The following is a 17510-nucleotide window of genomic DNA, read 5'->3' as shown; positions in this document are numbered from 1 at the left end:
CATACACCAGGGGGTAGATTTTATAATTCTACGCGCACGCGAACAAAAGTATGCTGGATTTTATAAGATACATGCGTTGCCGCGCGTATCTTATAAAATCCAGGGTCGACGTGTGCAAGGGGGTGCACATTTGTGCAACTTGCGCATGCCAAGCCCTGCATGTGCTGCCCGTTCCCTCCACCTCCCCCCACCTTCCCCTCCCCTCCCTTCCCCTACCTAACCCACCCCCTGGCCCTATCTAAACCCCCCCCTACCTTTCTCGCACAAGTTACGGCTGCTGGAAGCAGGCGTAACTTTGAGCGTGCCGGCATGGAGGCCGTGGCCACGCCCCCGGAACGAAACCACGCCCGCAGCGCCACCCCCAGATGACGCGCCGACCGCGTCACGCCCCCGACACGCCCCCCGATGTCGCGCCGACCGCGTCACACCCCCGACACGCTCACCCCAAGAAAGCCCCAGGACGCACGCGCCGGAAGTCTATGCAATATAGGTTCGGCGCGCGCAGGGGCGTTTTAAAAGGGTTACGCGCGTACCTTATGCACGTAACCCTTTTAAAATCCGGCCCCAGATGTGCAGTGTGTATAAGACATGAGCAAATGGGCCAGAACAAGATGGAAGCCTTGATATAGTATTACATTTCGAAAACCAGTCCTCTCTTAATTCCACCATAGTTCTACATATTTGTAAGCAAAAATACAAGCAAATCACTATAGATGATCTAATAGGTTTCTTTCTCCTAGTCTATAGCATAATATTTACATTTATAGACAAGTAAAAAAAACAGCAACCACACAGACTTTTTTAGCTGGAAGAGAATGAGGTTACTTACCCATAACAGGTGTTCTTCAATGGACAGCAGGAACTTCGATCTCAAAGATTCTAGAGCTGTCAGCATGCTCTATTGAGCATGTGTAGCTGTAGCCACCTCCCTGCCTCCCAGAATACTTCAGTCCATGATATAGCTAAGACATGGAGTACCAACTCCCAGGAGAGGAGGAAGGGAATCCTGAGGGCTGACATCTTGCAGTCCATCAGAGAACATCTGTTACAGGCAAGTAACTTCATTTTCTCTGAAGATGGCAGGCCTTGTACATGGGTGAATCCCAAGCTACAGGCTGCCCAAAAATAAGAAAAAGGTGGAAATATGATAGTGCTAGAAGCAATTATTTTGAAGCAACTGGATCCAAAATGAGCTCTAGAAGAGAGTTGGGCTCTACACCTGGAAGAGACCTGTAGGACAGACAGAATGACAAAAAACCCATTGCTCGGCAATATTCCCTACTGAAGGCAGGAGTTTGATGTGAACTTGTGGCGAGAAGCTCACTTTGCCGCACAAAATATCAGGACTAGCTATGCGGGTGCTCTGACTGCAGTCAGAGCACCCGCATAGCTAGTCCTGATATGCCCCATTAGGCCTAGGTCCTCCTGGGCACAAGAAAGGGCACAATGCACTAACCAATAGAAAAAGAGCTCTTAGAGCAAGACTATACAGTTTTCTTTGGTGTTGCGAGACAGCCAATCTGTGGCTAGAGAGTCCACCAGAAATAAAACTGCGGTTCACTAAGAACATGCCATACTGGGTCAGACCAAGGGTCTGACCAAGGGTCCATCAAGCCCAGCATCCTGTTTCCAAAAGTGGCCAATCCAGGCCATACGAACCTGGCAAGTACCCAAAAACTAAGTCTATTTCATGCTACTGTTGCTAGTAATAGCAGTGGCTATTTTCTAAGTCAACTTAATTAATAGCAGGTAATGGACTTCTCCTCCACGAACTAGAAGAGCAAGAACAGATTGCTTATGCATAACTATGCCAGATGTTTTCTTGATAGTAAGTACTCAAGTACTTACTTTGAAAAAGCAGAAAAATGCATCAGGATCTGTGACAGACCCCATCTGCTGATCGTCTACAAGAAAAGACCTGACTTTCCAGGTCAGATGGAATGGAATACAAGAATGCAGAGGCATGAAAGGGCTAAGCCCTATGCCAAGACTTCGAGCAAGGTGAAGCTCACCCAATCTAAGCACTCCTATACAAGCATATCCTCCCACCCGGCAGGTTAAGCCATACGAAAAGCCAAAAACAGTATCACCAGGAATCTGGCCAAAAGCAGGAAAAGGATCATTAAGATCACTTCCATTCGTACCATGACTTCTCCTTTGACATTCCAACTGGAAGTCAGAAGTGCATAATACAAAGAGGGAGATCCAGGGTCTGCAGGGACAAAGAAACAGCCTCTAGACTGTAGAAATCGATGTTGGGCGACACTCCAATAATATTAACCCCCTGCTGATCCAGTCAGGAAGGCCCAACCAAGGCTGACTCAGCCAATAGGTCCAACCTCCTCTCAACAGACAATGTAAACTGAGAGTTAAGTAAGTTCAGTACTGAGCCTAGATTCCAGTCAAGGGTGAGAACATCCTGGTGAAGAAGTCTGGAAGCCTTTCCACTGAGAAATGAAAACAGGAATGCTGCAAGAGCCAGTCTCTGTGGGGAAAAAACAGAACTTTTCACTGACCCTGGAACCTTGAAGGTCCCAGATTGTGTTCAGTCTGACCATCAGAACAAACTACTCACCCACCTGGCATAGGCTCAACCGAAAAAACTCATGGGCATATGAGATGGAAATATCTGCATGGACAAGGACAGCCTTGTCAGTCAAGGAATGCTCCCACTGTCAGGATTACACCTGAAAGGAGATGTCAACCTCTAAGCGACTGCAATATGGGTGTGGGCCTCTTTTGCAAGATCCCCCGCCCCTGATGCATGCAGCTCTATATAGGGCGAGTTGTCTGAAGGTATACATATGCCATTTAGGGTGCAGAGGGGATGAAACTAACCCTTCAGTGGCAGCCCCCCCAGGCGTGACACTAATTGACAGGAGCAATTTACAAAATGAAAACCTGTGTGTTTTGCTCAGCAGATCTCAGAAGAGGTACTCTCCCCACGTGGGAGAATTCCTTACCTGTTGCTGCGGAGTGGATTCCCATGAGAAGGAACCCAGTGCCAACAATGCAGGCAATCCGAGTCCGGGAAAGCTCCCTTCATGCCATGAGGTATCTCCGCTGTGCAGTAGCGTGAAATGTAGTGAGCCCACCTCCCCAATGGGTTCCCAAATCCAGCAGGATACAGAGTGCCATAGAGGAAGAAAGCAGCAACTCAAAAGCAAAGTCCACTCAGAGAAGGGGAAAATGGAAATCAACCCCTACTCTGACCAGAAAAGAAGGTGCCGAGAGGGAACCTACTAAGGTTGCCTCCAATAGTCATACCTCCCACCTCCAGGGTGATGAAGATCGCAACTTTAACAGGGTCTCCCCGATCCCGGAACTCCCTACTTTCCATACGAGAGTGGAACAAGGTCACCGACTTATGAGGTTCTATTGGCAACATTTCAAGTTGCTGGTGGCCTCGTAGGCAGACATTGGGCTGAAGTAAGTTTGGAAACAAGAAAGAAAAAAAGAAAAAGGTAGGGGGAAAAGGGCCGGGGAGGTAGGGGAAGGGAAGGTAGGGTGGGGGGGTAGGGAATAGGGGAAGGCAGCGAGGCTCGGAGTGGGCTTGGCGCAGGCAAGGTGCACAATTGTGCACCCCCTTGCGCGCACCAACCCCGGATTTTATAACATGCGCGCGCATGTTATAAAATCGGGCGTACATGTGTGCGCGCTGGGTAGTATGCGCATGTGTACACCCGCGCGCAACCTTTTAAAATCTACCCCATTACGAATAGCATGGCAACCAGGCACAGGGATCCCAGTGAAAGTAGTCCAACTGATCCCTGCTGCTCCCAGTCCCCAGCTCACCCTAGGAGATGTGCATGGGGTTGCCTTGATTCATGTGAATCAATGGATGCATCATTAAGCCTGCCTGAGCAGCAAACCCATGATGGTGTGTGCCCTGAAAAAATTTTATAGAGATCAGACAGATTATAACCACAGGGTAAGTTTACCCATGGATGATAAAAAATAGAAAGAAAAGTTCAGGTAAATCATATTTCCCTCCTCAGGGAAATTTCCCATTTTTCACTCTCAAAATCGAGGAAGCAGGAAGATGCGGCAACAGGGTCTGCAAGATTTTCAAGGACCATCACGTCCAAGGCAATATCGAGACAACTAATGGATACAGAGCTGCCTACTGTATTCAGTTTATTGTCTAGACAACTCACAATGGATTATTATAGTGTGTTAAACTATGGTTTATCTTCCATTCCAAATGCCAGATACGACACCTTTACAACACAGGTCGAATTATTCAAATTTTGTAGACAGTTGAAACTCACAAAATTCTTTAATACACATTCGGGGATATCAAATAGATCATTTTTTCAAAGACATTCAAAGTGGATACTTCCAGATCCACAAGATCCTTTCATTACTGTCTTTGAAAAACTGATCCTGTGGGATCTTGCTGAGTTGGAACAAACTTGTCCTCCACGATGTTATAATCAATCATGGTCCGAATGGTTAGCTATGCAAAACCTGACGAGGGAAGCCACAAAAGTGATCAAACCAGCAGATAAGGGTGGTGGAATAGTGATCCAAGATAAAATTAAATATTTGACTGAGGCATATTGACAACTGAGAGATAATAACTTTCATAATTTATTATCTCATGACCCCACTGATGGCTTGAAGAAAATTATATGGGAACTGGTGCAAGAAGCTATACAAGTTAAACTTATTGATAAGAAACTTGCAGATTTTTTGAATGAACCATATCCAGTTACTCCCGTATTGTAATTGGTGCCTAAAATACATAAATCTAGCAATTTGCCCTATTGTATCTAGTCTTGGGTCCCTATTCGAACTGATTTCAAAATATATAGATAGTTTTTCTGCAACCAGCTATATCTAAGACTGAATCCTAGATTTAAGATACTGCTGATTGTATAAATCAGCTGTCAGTTACTGATGGAGTACAACCTGATTCGTGGTTAGTTGCTGCAGATATAGCCACATTATATAACAATGTTCCACAAGATGATGCATTAGAGATGTTTTAGAACAATCTGATATATCATTACAAAAATGTGAATTTTTGGTACAGCTTGCAGGTATTGAACTCAAGAAAAGCTTTTTTTCTATTTGAAGATAAGTTGTATCATCAAGTCAAAGGCATACCGATGGGGTCTTCAATGGCCCCAATGGAGGCCCGTTTATATACAGAATGGTTTGAATCGCAGTATGTATATACATCAGAATTTTGGCAATATATTATCTGGAAAAAGTAGATTGATGACGTGTTTGTATCTGGGCAGGCTCATTAGATTTTGTCATGTCAATGTATACAATGGATTAATATGTTGAATCCAAATCTTCAGTTTAGTTTTCAATATGATTGTCAACATATCTCTTTTTATACAAATCAGGGATGCTTACATACATCAATTTTCAGAAAATCGACAGACAGAAATACACTTTTACATTACAAAAGCTATCATCCTCCAAAATTTTAAAAGTAATATACCTGTTTGCCAATTTCTGTGATTACAATGTATTTGTACAACTACTGAGGAATTTAAGGACCAAGCGGGGGACCTTGTACAGAGATTTCAAAATCAAGGATACACAAAGTCTTGTATAAAAAGGGCTTATAAAAGAGCCCTTTATGCTAACCAGGAAAATTTACTGATCCCTTCTGGCAAGTCACAGGTGTCTAGATTTGTTTGTGCGATTTCGTATTCCCCTTTTTCAGGATATATTAAGATGATTATACATCAATATTGGTCTATATTAAGTCATGATCCTATTTTTTCCGAACCTCCAGTATTTGCTTTAAAAAGGAACCAGTCATTACGTGATTATTTGATACATTTTTCTCTCCCTGCATTTTTCTCTCCCAGATCCCGGGAGAGAAATTATAATTTCTCTCCCAGATCCCAGGAGAGATAATTATAATTATAATTATATTGGACAAACTAAAAGAAAGGTTAGAATGAGAATTTTAGAACATATGAGCTGTATTTGCACAGAAAATGAAGGCACCCCCTTAGTAAATCATTGGTGCCTAAAACATCATACAACAGAAGAATTAAAATTCTTTGTTATTATTCAAGTGCAAGCTCAGCGGGAAGGCAATATTTCTAAGATCCTTACATATAAAGAACAGAGACTCATTTTTGAATGGTGGACATGTGAACCCTCTGAGTTCTTTATTGGTGTAATCTTGAAATTTTGGATATTTTGAATTTATATATGTCTAAATTTTTGAAATGGCATCTTGGTTGGTATAATTAAAGTTGATTACTATATAAGTATTAGACCAAGGGGGTACTGCAATTGAATAGTTGGTGAGGATGTGGATTAACAAGTTAGTTACTTTGATATAATGCTCCTATTGCCTAATGGGAGATTTTAAGAAAGTAATTTGGCACTTTGAATGTTATGCATTTAGTTGATATAAAACACTCAGGGCCGGATTTTAAGAGGTACGCACGGGCGTACGTTTGTGCGTGCAACCTGGCGCGCACAAATGTACGCCCGGGGTTGGCACACGCAAGGGTGTGCACACTAGTGCAACTTGCACGTGCCGAGCCCTAGGGGAGTCCCGATGGCTTTCCCTGTTCCCTCCGAGGCCGCTCCAAAATCAGAGCGGCCTCGGAGGGAACTTTCCTTCCACCCCCCACCTTCCCCTCCCTAACCCGCCCCCCAGCCCTACCTAAACCCCCCCATACCTTTGTTTTATAATTTGTGCCTGCCTCCCGGGCAGGCATAGGTTGTGCACATCGGCCCAGTGCCGGCGCGCAATCCCTCGGCCTAGCGGTCCTACGAAGGCCTCTGGCCATGCCCCCGCCCTGCACACGTCCCGCCCCTTTTTTCAAGCCCCGGGACATACGCGCGTCCCGGGGCTTGTGTGTCACTGGGCCTATGCAAAATAGGCTCGGTGCGTGTAGGGCTTTTAAAATCTGCCCCTTAACATTTAACTGTCAAAAGCAAAACTGAACTGCATCAACCCGATTTCAGTATTGTTTCTCTATAATAAAATATTGTATAAATTTGCAAATATAGAAAATTTGTCAAATATTTTAAGAGTAACAGAACACCAGCTCTACCTCACTGGCTTGTATATTTTCCTCTACCTTTGATCCCAGTTTGCAGGGGGAAATTATTGCTATGTATTACCCCTTTTATTCTCCTTTTACACATTACAAATTAGTGGGGGTGGGGAAGGTAGTACGTGCACACTAATACCATCTGCAGCCTCAAGTATTTGACCACCAGAGAAGAGGGAAATTAAGCAGGATCATTTACATTAGTTTTGCTATTTGTTTTATCACTGTGATATTTGCTGTCAGAATTATGCAATGAATTGTGAACTCAACAGCTGAGGTGTGGGTGTGTAGATTTTAAGTTTTGATGCTCCATCTGCTCCCTACAATTTTAAATTTATAATTTTAGCATCATAATAAGTTTTGTGCTCTGCCTTGAATCCTATTCTGGGCAAAGTACAACTGTACCATTCCCACTTGGCTCCTCAGTCTCATGTCCCCTGCAATCATCCTCTCCACCTGTCACATCCTCAATAGATCACTTGCCACCGTGACTGTCCCATCCTCAATAGATCACTTGCCACTGTGACTGTCCCATCTTCCTTCAAGCATGCTGTAATCATGCCACTCCTCATAAAACCCTCACTAGACCCTACCTGCCTTCCTAACTATAGTCCCAACTCCCTCCTTCCTTTTGCATCCAATCTCTGGTCTTGACTTTCATCTCAAATCATTCTAGATCTGTTCCAAGCTGGCTTTCGCCCTCTACATTCCATAGAAACTACTCTTATCAAAGTCTCCAGTGATCTCTTCAGGGCCAAGGCCAATGGCTTTCACTCGATTCTCATCCTCCTTGACCTATATGCTACTTTTTACGCCATTGACTACTGTTTACTCCTTGACCCACAGCTCTACATTGAATTTCAGGACTCTGTTCTATCCTGGTTTTTCTTCTTAACGCCCCCATTATACTTTTACTGTATCTTCTGGAGGTTCCTTCTCCAAAGTTGTCCTAAGCCCTCTTTTCCTTTCCTCTCGAAACTTCTTCCCTTGGTGCTCTGATCTCCCTCTGCTTTCAGTACCATTTTTATTCTGATGACTCCCAGATTGATCTCTCTACATCAGAAACTTCACCAAGAATCCAGTCCCAATCTCAGTGTGCTTGTCAGACATCGTTGCCTGGATGTCCTATCATCATCTTAAACTTACAACAAAAAAATAACGGGGTACATTTTAAAACAAAGGTACACTGGATTTTATAAGATACGCGCGTAGCCGCGTGTATCTTATAAAATCCGGGGTCGGTGCACATTTGTGTAACTTGCGCGCGCCGAGCCCTGCGTGCGCTGCCTGTTCCCTTCCCCTACCTAACCCACTCCCCCAGCCCTATCTAGACCCCCCCTACCTTTATCCGAAAAGTTACTACTGCCTCTGGGCTGCCCTTGCTCTGTGCTTTTGATCATCTTAAACTTAACATGGTCAAGATGGCACTTCTTCCTCAAACCTGCTTCCCTATTTTTCTATCGCTGCAGATGGCATTCACATTCTCCCAGTTCCCTTAACCCATAAACTTGGGATCATCCTCGATGCCTTTCTTTCCTTCTCTATACACCTCCATAACAGAGCTAAAACATGTCATTTCTTCCTCTATAACATTGTTAAAAGCCATCCTGTCCTCTAAGCATGCTACCAAATCGTGCATCCACTGTCTTACCACCTCTGCTTAGACTATTGCAACTTGCTCTTCACGGGCTTCCTATTGAATCACCTTTCTCCACCACAAATCATTTAATATTGGTAGAATGTGTCAACGTCACTGCGACCACGTAACCCCTCTTTTCAAGTTGCTACACTGGCCTCCTCTCCACATACAATTCCGGCTTCTCTTACTTGCCTACAAATGCACTCACTGTGCAGCCCTTCTTTACCTAGCTTCTCTCTTCTCTCCCTACACCATTCATCGTGAATGCCATTTTATCAGGAAAGTTGCTCTTGTTTGTGCCCTTCTCTTCCACTGCAAACTCCCGACTCCACGCTTTTCACCTTACAGTGCTGCATGCCGGAAACAGTCTTCCTGATTTGGTGTGTCATGCTTCCTTTCTGGCCATATTACTCCAGTCTAAAAACTAAGGGGTGAATTTTAAAAGCGTTGCTAGTACGAAAAGACCCATATTTATTTATTTTATTTAAAATTTATAGACCACCCATCTGAAATTCTAGGCAGTTTATAATTTTACACTCACAAATGAAATGACACAATACGTGAGTATCTGGGCCAGGCACGAGCAACGTATATTTTACAGCCGTAAATTAGGCGCTTATATATATATATATGGGTGCGAGAAAAAAGGGGGTGGAGCTAAGGTGTCAGTGGTGGACCCAGTCACGCACGTAAACCCTTATTTTAAATCCAGCAGGCGCTGCGGCTTGTTAGCCGCATATATTTACTGTTGGTCCTGATGAGGTGTAAGTTTGCAGAAATCATTTTTAGACCTAACACACCAAGGTGAGGGGTGAAAGTCACCTGGGGGGAGTGCAGGCTGAAGAACCAGAGGGTTCAGGATGACCTCAAGTTAGACTGGGCAAATTGGTGGACTAACTGGTAAAACCAGCAATGTCCTTCACACGAGCATGTTTTAAAATCTGGCTTACTTGTGCATGTTAAAGCCAACGAAGAAAGATATGCAAAGTACCTTTGCTTGAGTAATGGCTTAAAATTAGGAGCACCCATAGGCATTTATTTATTTCTTTGTTTTATATTCATGGAGCAGGGAATGTCTTTTATAAGTATTTGTACAGTGTAGCATGTGTCTATTAGTGGTTTAAAAATAAGTAGTGGTAGCAATATAAAAACATAATTCTCAGTGTCATCCTTGAATCTTCAGGTCATTGTGGGTCCTGCAATTTAAGTTATAATAAGACTACTGTGCTCCCTAAATTTTAGAAAACAAATGTCTCAGATAAAAATCGTTACATCCATCTGCTATTTGCTGACCCAAGTACTGAAGTGTGATTTACGTGTAGATTTTTCTTAAATAAAATATCCCAGGTATGGGATAGGTTTTTATTTACTTAGATGAGCACCAAAAGTGAATTGAGAAATGTGCAGAATGGGCCAGATTTTAAAAGATCTGTCCCATTCTGCACATTCCACTGCGTGTAAGTCCCGGGGGCTTGCAAAAATGGGCGGGGAAGGGGTGGGACGGTCGGGGGGGCAGGGTGGTCCGGGGCGGGGTCAGAGACTCCTGGCACAGCGGCCATTTGCTGCTGTGCCGGGGATCGCGCGCAACTTACTTCAGCCCCAGGGCTAACGTAAGCTTTAAAACAAGGAAAAAAAAAAGTAGGGAGGGAGGGCGAGGGAGGTAGGGGAAGGGAAGGTGGGGTGGGGGGGGTAGGGAAGTTCCCTCCGAGGCTGCTCCGCTCCGAGGCCCCCCCTTGCGCGCGCCAACCCTGGATTTTATAACATGCACGCGGCAGCGCACGCATCTTATAAAATCGGGTGTACATTTGTGCGCGCCAGGTAGCGCACACAAATGTACCCCGCGCGTTTCTCTTAAAATCTACGCCCTTGCACGTGCCGACCCATGCCAGGCCGTGCCCCCTGATTTTATAACATGCTCGCACCTGCATGCGCATGTTATAAAATCGCGTGTCCATGTCTGTGCGCCGGGTTGCACGGGCACATGGACGCGCTCACGCATCTATTAAAATCTACCCCGATGTGTTTACATTTAGAAAAATAACTGAATACTTGTCTGAAACAGGCAACCCCAAAGACATATGGGTAACATCTTTTGAAGAACTGCATGGCATGCAATTTTCAGATAAAAGCTAATAGGAAGAAACGGCTAAGTTATATCCACTTTAATCATAACTCACATGGAAATCCATCAATATCATGAACCACATCAGGTGACCTAATAATCACATGATCACAGCTATAAATATAGTATAGAACCATTTTCCTCTTTGAGCTGATTTGCACTAACACATGGTGTAGAAAGTTTGCGCCATGTGACAGGTTACAGTATTAATTGTATAGGAATAAACGGATGTTATTCAAAGCCCTCAGACAGGCATTTTCTCAGCTTACTGTTTACCTTCCAAGCTCTCCTGTTCATCTGAAGTGTACGTATCCAGCTGAGACTGTTCACGCAAGAAATGAAGGACTGAATACACCAGTCGCTTAACTGAAGCCATCACTGCAGCTTATCTGTTTTATCTAAATCAAACTGAAAAAACAGAAACATTTTCAGCAGAGTTAAATTGTTCTTCATCTAAATAATTCTAAAAAAGTATTAAGGCCACTGTAGTTATGAAAAAAAATTCTAATTTTGCTGGAAAACCCCCCAAAACAAAAAAAAATCCATTAATTAACATAATAAGTTGTGTTTTCCTTGATGATTTATTGATATCATTTGCAAACTATATACCACTCGTGTTCCAGTTCAGGGTACTATAATTCAAAACTCCCACAAATGCATTTTGACATACTACAGTACAAGCTCATTCTTGTCACTGTTCTCTGAAGAAAAAGTTTCAGCATTTATTTTGCAGGTAATATAGCATTTGGAGACCTCAGTTAAGTTATCTACCACTCTTTATGGCCTCAAATTCTGTCCTGTACCTGAGCTGCATGAATATCCACAGACAGTTAGCTTGTGATATTTTCTCATGCTGCACACAAAATATTTGGACATCTCCAAGAAAAATGTGGCTGTATCCCATGGAGACTTAGTTTTGTACGTAACTTTTACACAACGGGTCAACTCACCCATTTTATAGTGAGAAGCAAAGTGATCTACAAGTTATGGCAGCAGGCTGGGACCCAAGGACTCCAGAGTTCAAATCCTGCTGATGCGCCTTATGTTATGAGCGTAAAAGCACATAGCATTTTTCAAAGCCACATTTATGCACATAAAACCTTTTGAAAATTTGGCCCTATGGAGTGAATTTTCAAAGGAATTATGCTTGTATAAGTAGCAATTCGCAATCCTTTTGAAAATTACCTCTTTAGTTTGTGAGTCGACTGGGATTTGTTTATTTATTTTATTTAAGAGTTTTTATATACCGTCATTAAGTTATTCACCATCACAACAGTTTACAATAGGGCACCAGTAAAAAATATGGGTCGTACATTACATAGGTGGTGCCAATAGTATTCGGTAACAATAAGGCGTTTATTAGGGGGATTAAGTGTATCATAGCAATATGTCCTGAAGGTTGCCTACAGTTAAAAAAATGTTGAAATAATTTGGTAAGGATTTATAAAATTAGGCATTCGGTGCTATATGCCGCATAACTGCGGGATGAGGAAATACCTACAACATCTGACAGTAACTCAACTTGGGCTACCAGTGAGCTAAATTCAAATAAAGAAAAATAAATTATTTAGGCTGATCAATGAATAAAATTATCTGCTACTCAAAACAGAGTGAAAATGAGAGTAAAATGAAATGCTTTGGGACCATCCTGCTCATAGCCTTGGAATGCATTAACTAACACCTAATTATGCCTTTGAAACATGGAAAAATCACTCTGACGACACTGGTTTCCCATCATAAAAGGTGCAGAAACCACACCGGCTGTACTCAGGCCATGACATCCGTACGCATGTTCTAAAGACAGGAAGGAACTTACCCATCACTTCAATCTCCAAATCGCCTCATTTGCATTCTCTGAATCCCTTATTTGCTCCAGTTCCATAGGAACACGTAGTCCAGGGGAAAAAATGCTTATTTCAGTCAAAAAAAGGAAAATTGGTTCTTACCTGCTAATTTTCGTTCATGTAGTACCACGGATCAGTCCAGACTGTGGGTTATGCCTTCCTTCCCTTCCAGCAGATGGAGACAGAGAAAAACTTGAAGGGCACCCCCTCTTAACCTGGTGTGCTACCTGCATCTCTTCAGTATAAAGATTATCCAAGCAGAAACAAGAATAACAACAAATCAAGCCAGGACAAAAATTGGAAAACAGAGAACTTTAAAACCACAACTGGTGGAAACACATGTCCAATTCAAAAAGTGAAGAAACCTGTAGCCTTCTTCTGTAGTCTTCTGCAATAAAACTGAATTTCAGAGCGGACTCTCATGAAACTCCCTCAACGGGTGGGTGTCTGGACTGATCCGTGGTACTACAGGAATGAAAATTAGCAGTTAAGAACCAATGTTCCTTTCTCTGTACTGTACGTACAGGGAAATCCCACAGTCGGATTAGTCCAGACTGTGGGACTAATCCGACTGTGGGACTAATACGTACAAAGAAATCCCACAGTCGGATTAGTCCAGACTGTGGGATGTACCAAAGCTTCCCTAGACAGGGTGGGATGAGAAAGAAGAACACCACTGCCAAAATTGCTGACATCTGGAGCTTGGACGTCCAAGCGGTAGTGACGAGCAAATGTATGCAGTGTCTTCCAAGTAGCCGCTCTACAGATTTCTTGTGGCGACACCAGCTGGCATTCAGCCCAAGAAGCCACCTGGGAGCAAATGGAATGGGCTTTTAAGCCTTCGGGAACCGGTCGTCCTCTACAAATGTAAGCAGACGAAATAGCTTCTTTTAATCATCGCGCAATAGTCGCCTTAAACGCTTTCTGACCTCTCTTAGGACCGCTCCACAAGACAAACAAATGATCTGAAACTCTGAAAGGATTTGTGACCTCCAAATAGTACAAAAGAGTCCTCCTAACATCCAAACGTCTCAGCTCCCTCGCATGAGGGACATCGGGAGATATATGCGAAAAAGCTGGGAGCTACACTGATTGACTTAAATGAAAAGTTTGGACCACCTTTGGCAAAAAGGAGGGAACCATTCTAAGAGAGACTCCCGAATCAGAAATTCTCAAGAAAGGCTCCCTACAAGAAAGGGCCTGGATCTCTGAGATCCTGCGAGCCGAGCAGATTGCCACCAAAAACACCATTTTCAAAGTGAGGTCCTTTAACATGGCACGTTTAATAGGTTCGAAAGGCGGATCAGACAAAACTCTAAGCACCAAATTAAGGTTCCAAGAAGGACACACAGGACAGATGGGAGGATTCAAATGCTTCACCCCCCTGAGAAATTGCACCACATCCGGATGTGATGCTAGCGACCTGCCTACAAGAAAACCCAATGCAGCCACTTGTACTCGGAGGGAATTAAAGGACAAGCCTTTGGCTAAGCCGCTTTGCAAGAACGCCAAAATGTGAGCCACCATAGCCTGTCTGGGAAGAACTCGTTGCTCACGACACCACGTCTCGAAGACTCTCCAAACTCTGACATATGACAGGGAGGTAGAGGTTTTCCTGACTTGCAGCAAAGTAGTAATTACTTCCTCCGAATACCCTTTCTTCCTTAATCTCCACCTTTCAAAAGCCAGGCCGCTAGACAAAGCGACCTGCCTGGTCAAAAAATATAGGGCCTTGACGAAGCAGATTTGGAAGTCCGAGCCTCAGGGGTCCGTCCACTGCAAGATTGACCAGATCCACAAACTACGGACGTCAGGGCCACTCTGGAGCCACTAGAATTACTTTTCCTGGATGAACCTCTATCCTGCGTAGAATTTTGCTGACTAGAGGCCAGGGAGGGAAGACATATAGGAAAACCAATGTTAGCCACGGAAGCACCTACGCATCGATGCCCTCTGCGCTGTAATCCCTTCTGCAAATGAAGACGTGAGGAGCCTTTGCATTTCCTTGCGTCGCCATTAAGTCCATGTGTGGAGACCCCCATCTGCGCAAGATGAGGTCCATTGCTTGGTCTGAAAGTTCCCACTCTCCTGGATCTATCCGCTTCCGACTCAGGAAATCCCCTTGTATGTTGTCGGTTCTGGCGATGTGAGATGCCACAAGCAGGGCGCGATGCTTCTCTGCCCAAGCCATGAGTTGCTCTGCTTTGGCAGCCACCACTTGACTTTTGGTGCCATCCTGACAGTTGATGTAGGCCACCAACGTCACACTGTCGGACAGGACTTGGACAGCCCGATTGTGTCACAGTGGGAGGAAGCGCTGCAGCGCCAATCTAACTGCTTTGGTCTCCGGGCGTTTGATCAACCAGCTTTCCTCCTTCGATGACCACTGGCCCTGAACTGAATGGGACAGACAGACTGCTCCCCAACCGGAGAGACTGCCCTCCGTGGTCACTACGACCCACTTCGGAACTTCGAGGTCCACTCCGCGAGATAAGTGTTCCGGGACAAGCCACCAGGCAAGACTGGATCTGGCGGGATCGGTGAGAATCTGTAGAGGGCAGCCTATAAAAAGCGCACGAAATGCCTTTGAGGCCTACCACGCGGCGTGCAGTGAAAAAGCCTCAGAGCAGGGCCTAGCCTACAGAAGCTGCTCAACCCGCAAGGCTGCCCATGTCCCGCGACCTCCCACGGAGCAGGACAAATGTCAGAATGGCGCACTAAGCATGGAGACCGAGGGAAGGAGGAAGCCCTACACCAAAACACACTCCTTCTCTGTCTCTGTTTTTATTTATTTATTTTAAAAACTTACCTGAGCTCAGTTCTACCTGGCTGAGTACAGGGACTGTCTCTGGCTGCAGGGGGAGAAGGCATATGCCATTACCGCCTCGCTCAGTTTCCTGCACCTACTGCCTTTCAGCTGCTTAAATAGGTAAGCCCATGCTGGCTGACCACTACCGGACCAAGGCACTCATCTGAGGGACCACGGAAATCACCTCAGGAATTCTCAACTGGGGGAGGGACCATTTGGTATCACCGCAGGAGAGCAGGGCAAATTAATTTTCCTTATTTCTCCTTTTTTTCCCCAAACTGAAGCAATCCCCAGTAGGGAGATGCATGTCTACCATCTGCTGGAAACGAAGAATACTGGCAGGCTGATGTCACTACAGGAGTGTATATACTGTGACATCAGTTTGCTCCGTCTCAATCTGCTGGTATAGGTGCATAACCCACTTGTTCTGGATTCATCTGACTGGACGCTAAGAAATTATCATTCTATAAAGAAAAAAAAAAAAAGGACCATCTAACTTCAGCATACATTTTTCAGTATTAGCTGATTTAGTGGCAGTCCTAAATATATATACTGGATAAATTAATCAGGTTATTAGCTCATTAGATTGAATTATCAAGACTCATTTTTCTTTTTTGTATTTCCAACTTTTGAGTGGTCTCAGAGTTTGTCATTATTATCAGTGGGCCAGACATGCTCAGGCTCGTTGCTTGATTATGAGACAAGCACTGCATACAGGAACTTAGTCATGCCTAGCCACATTCCTGCAGGTGGTCCTCCAAGGACAAGGAGGACCATCCCCAGTGGGTCCTCCTCCTAACTCTAAGTCTGGCATATTTTGTCTTCTATTTTTCTGTGTGGGAACTGTTAATAAATCAACGTGTGCTGCTAGAGTGCGAGTGTATCTTTCTCTAGACTAATACGTTGCATTTATTGGTCTCAATTCATTCATGAACATTTTTATATACATATTTTTTCAGATTAACCTATATACAAAATATATTCACCTGACTCCATAATGGACAACAATAGACATGTAGATGGAAATACAGAGTGGATTTTTTTGCAATAGCCACAGCTGGTCCTCCAGGCTTTCCTACCTAGTCCCCCTCCTGTCTCCTGGTGGCGAGGAGGAATGGTACCCCATTTCAACCCCCTGTTCTGTCTGGCATACTGGCATAGCACTTGGGTTTTTTACTCATTTGGTACATCTTTAAAAGAGTGCTTATTCTCTTCTATCCTTATCTGTTATGTCTATGTGCATATGCTGTGGAGTTGTTTCCTTTCTGTGCTTTGGGCATAGTCCTCTATTGTGTGCAATGGAAGGCCATGTGCTGTTTCTGAATTCATTGAGTAGGGTCTATCCCATTACTTGCCTGTCTTTCTTGGTTACATTGCATGCTCTCTCTCTCTCCAATGTAACCTGGCCTTTATGGGGTTTTTTTCATGCTTATTAGTGCAACTGCAACCTTCTTGCAAGCTAATTTCTTCACATCTTCTCCCTTTGCCCTCAACTATCCAGAGAATGCCTCTCCAAAGGGCTAGGGTCCTGTAGTCCAGGCATGCCACTATTAGATACCTGTATGCATTCCCTACATTTTTTCTGGAGGGGAAAAAATGCCCTCTATTGAAAATGTAATTGAATGTGCTGCCTTTGTTCTGTTTTGTACCTACTGCTTTCTGATTTGTCTGGCAGGCATCTGGAACAGCTGTCAGTTTTTCTTTCATCCTCACCTGGAAATGCCCATGCTAATGCTCTGGGAACAGCAAGAGGCAGCCCCACCTAGGATGGAGGGAGAACCTCATCCTAACCAGAGACCTCTTTCCTGCCTCATGGGAAGGAGGACAAAAAAATGATTTAAAGTTTTAAATTTTGTAAAAAAAAAAAACAAAAAACAAAAAAAACTATAATTTTTTGTCTGATATGGTATCTTTTGTGTTCTTTCTAGAATTAGTGATGAATGATGAGTTTATGTGGAGAACTTTAAGTGCATGTGGATAGAGTACGTCTCTATACTTGTGAAAATGGGTTGAAAGACAGACAACACTCGGGGGAAACGGCAGAGTTGGGAAA

The 17510-nt window shown here is 44.0% G+C and overlaps 1 protein-coding gene across 5 annotated transcripts in view; it reads right to left on the bottom strand.

Annotated features, from left to right (window-relative positions):
• SGTB (small glutamine rich tetratricopeptide repeat containing beta) overlaps positions 1–17510 on the bottom strand; it is a 56052-nt gene that overhangs the window by 27372 nt on the left and 11170 nt on the right. For all 5 annotated transcript variants that reach the window (XM_029576083.1, XM_029576073.1, XM_029576109.1 and 2 more), the window contains one exon: positions 11081–11212. In XM_029576083.1, the coding sequence (XP_029431943.1) occupies positions 11081–11180 (100 nt within the window). In that variant the 5' untranslated portion in view covers positions 11181–11212. The remainder of the gene's footprint in view (positions 1–11080; positions 11213–17510) is intronic.

The sequence above is a fragment of the Rhinatrema bivittatum genome, chromosome 1 (genome assembly GCF_901001135.1).
Source record: "Rhinatrema bivittatum chromosome 1, aRhiBiv1.1, whole genome shotgun sequence".
Taxonomy (NCBI): Eukaryota; Metazoa; Chordata; class Amphibia; order Gymnophiona; family Rhinatrematidae; genus Rhinatrema; species Rhinatrema bivittatum.
Note: the sequence above shows the minus strand (reverse complement) of the source record. Positions and strands in the feature narration are given on the sequence as shown.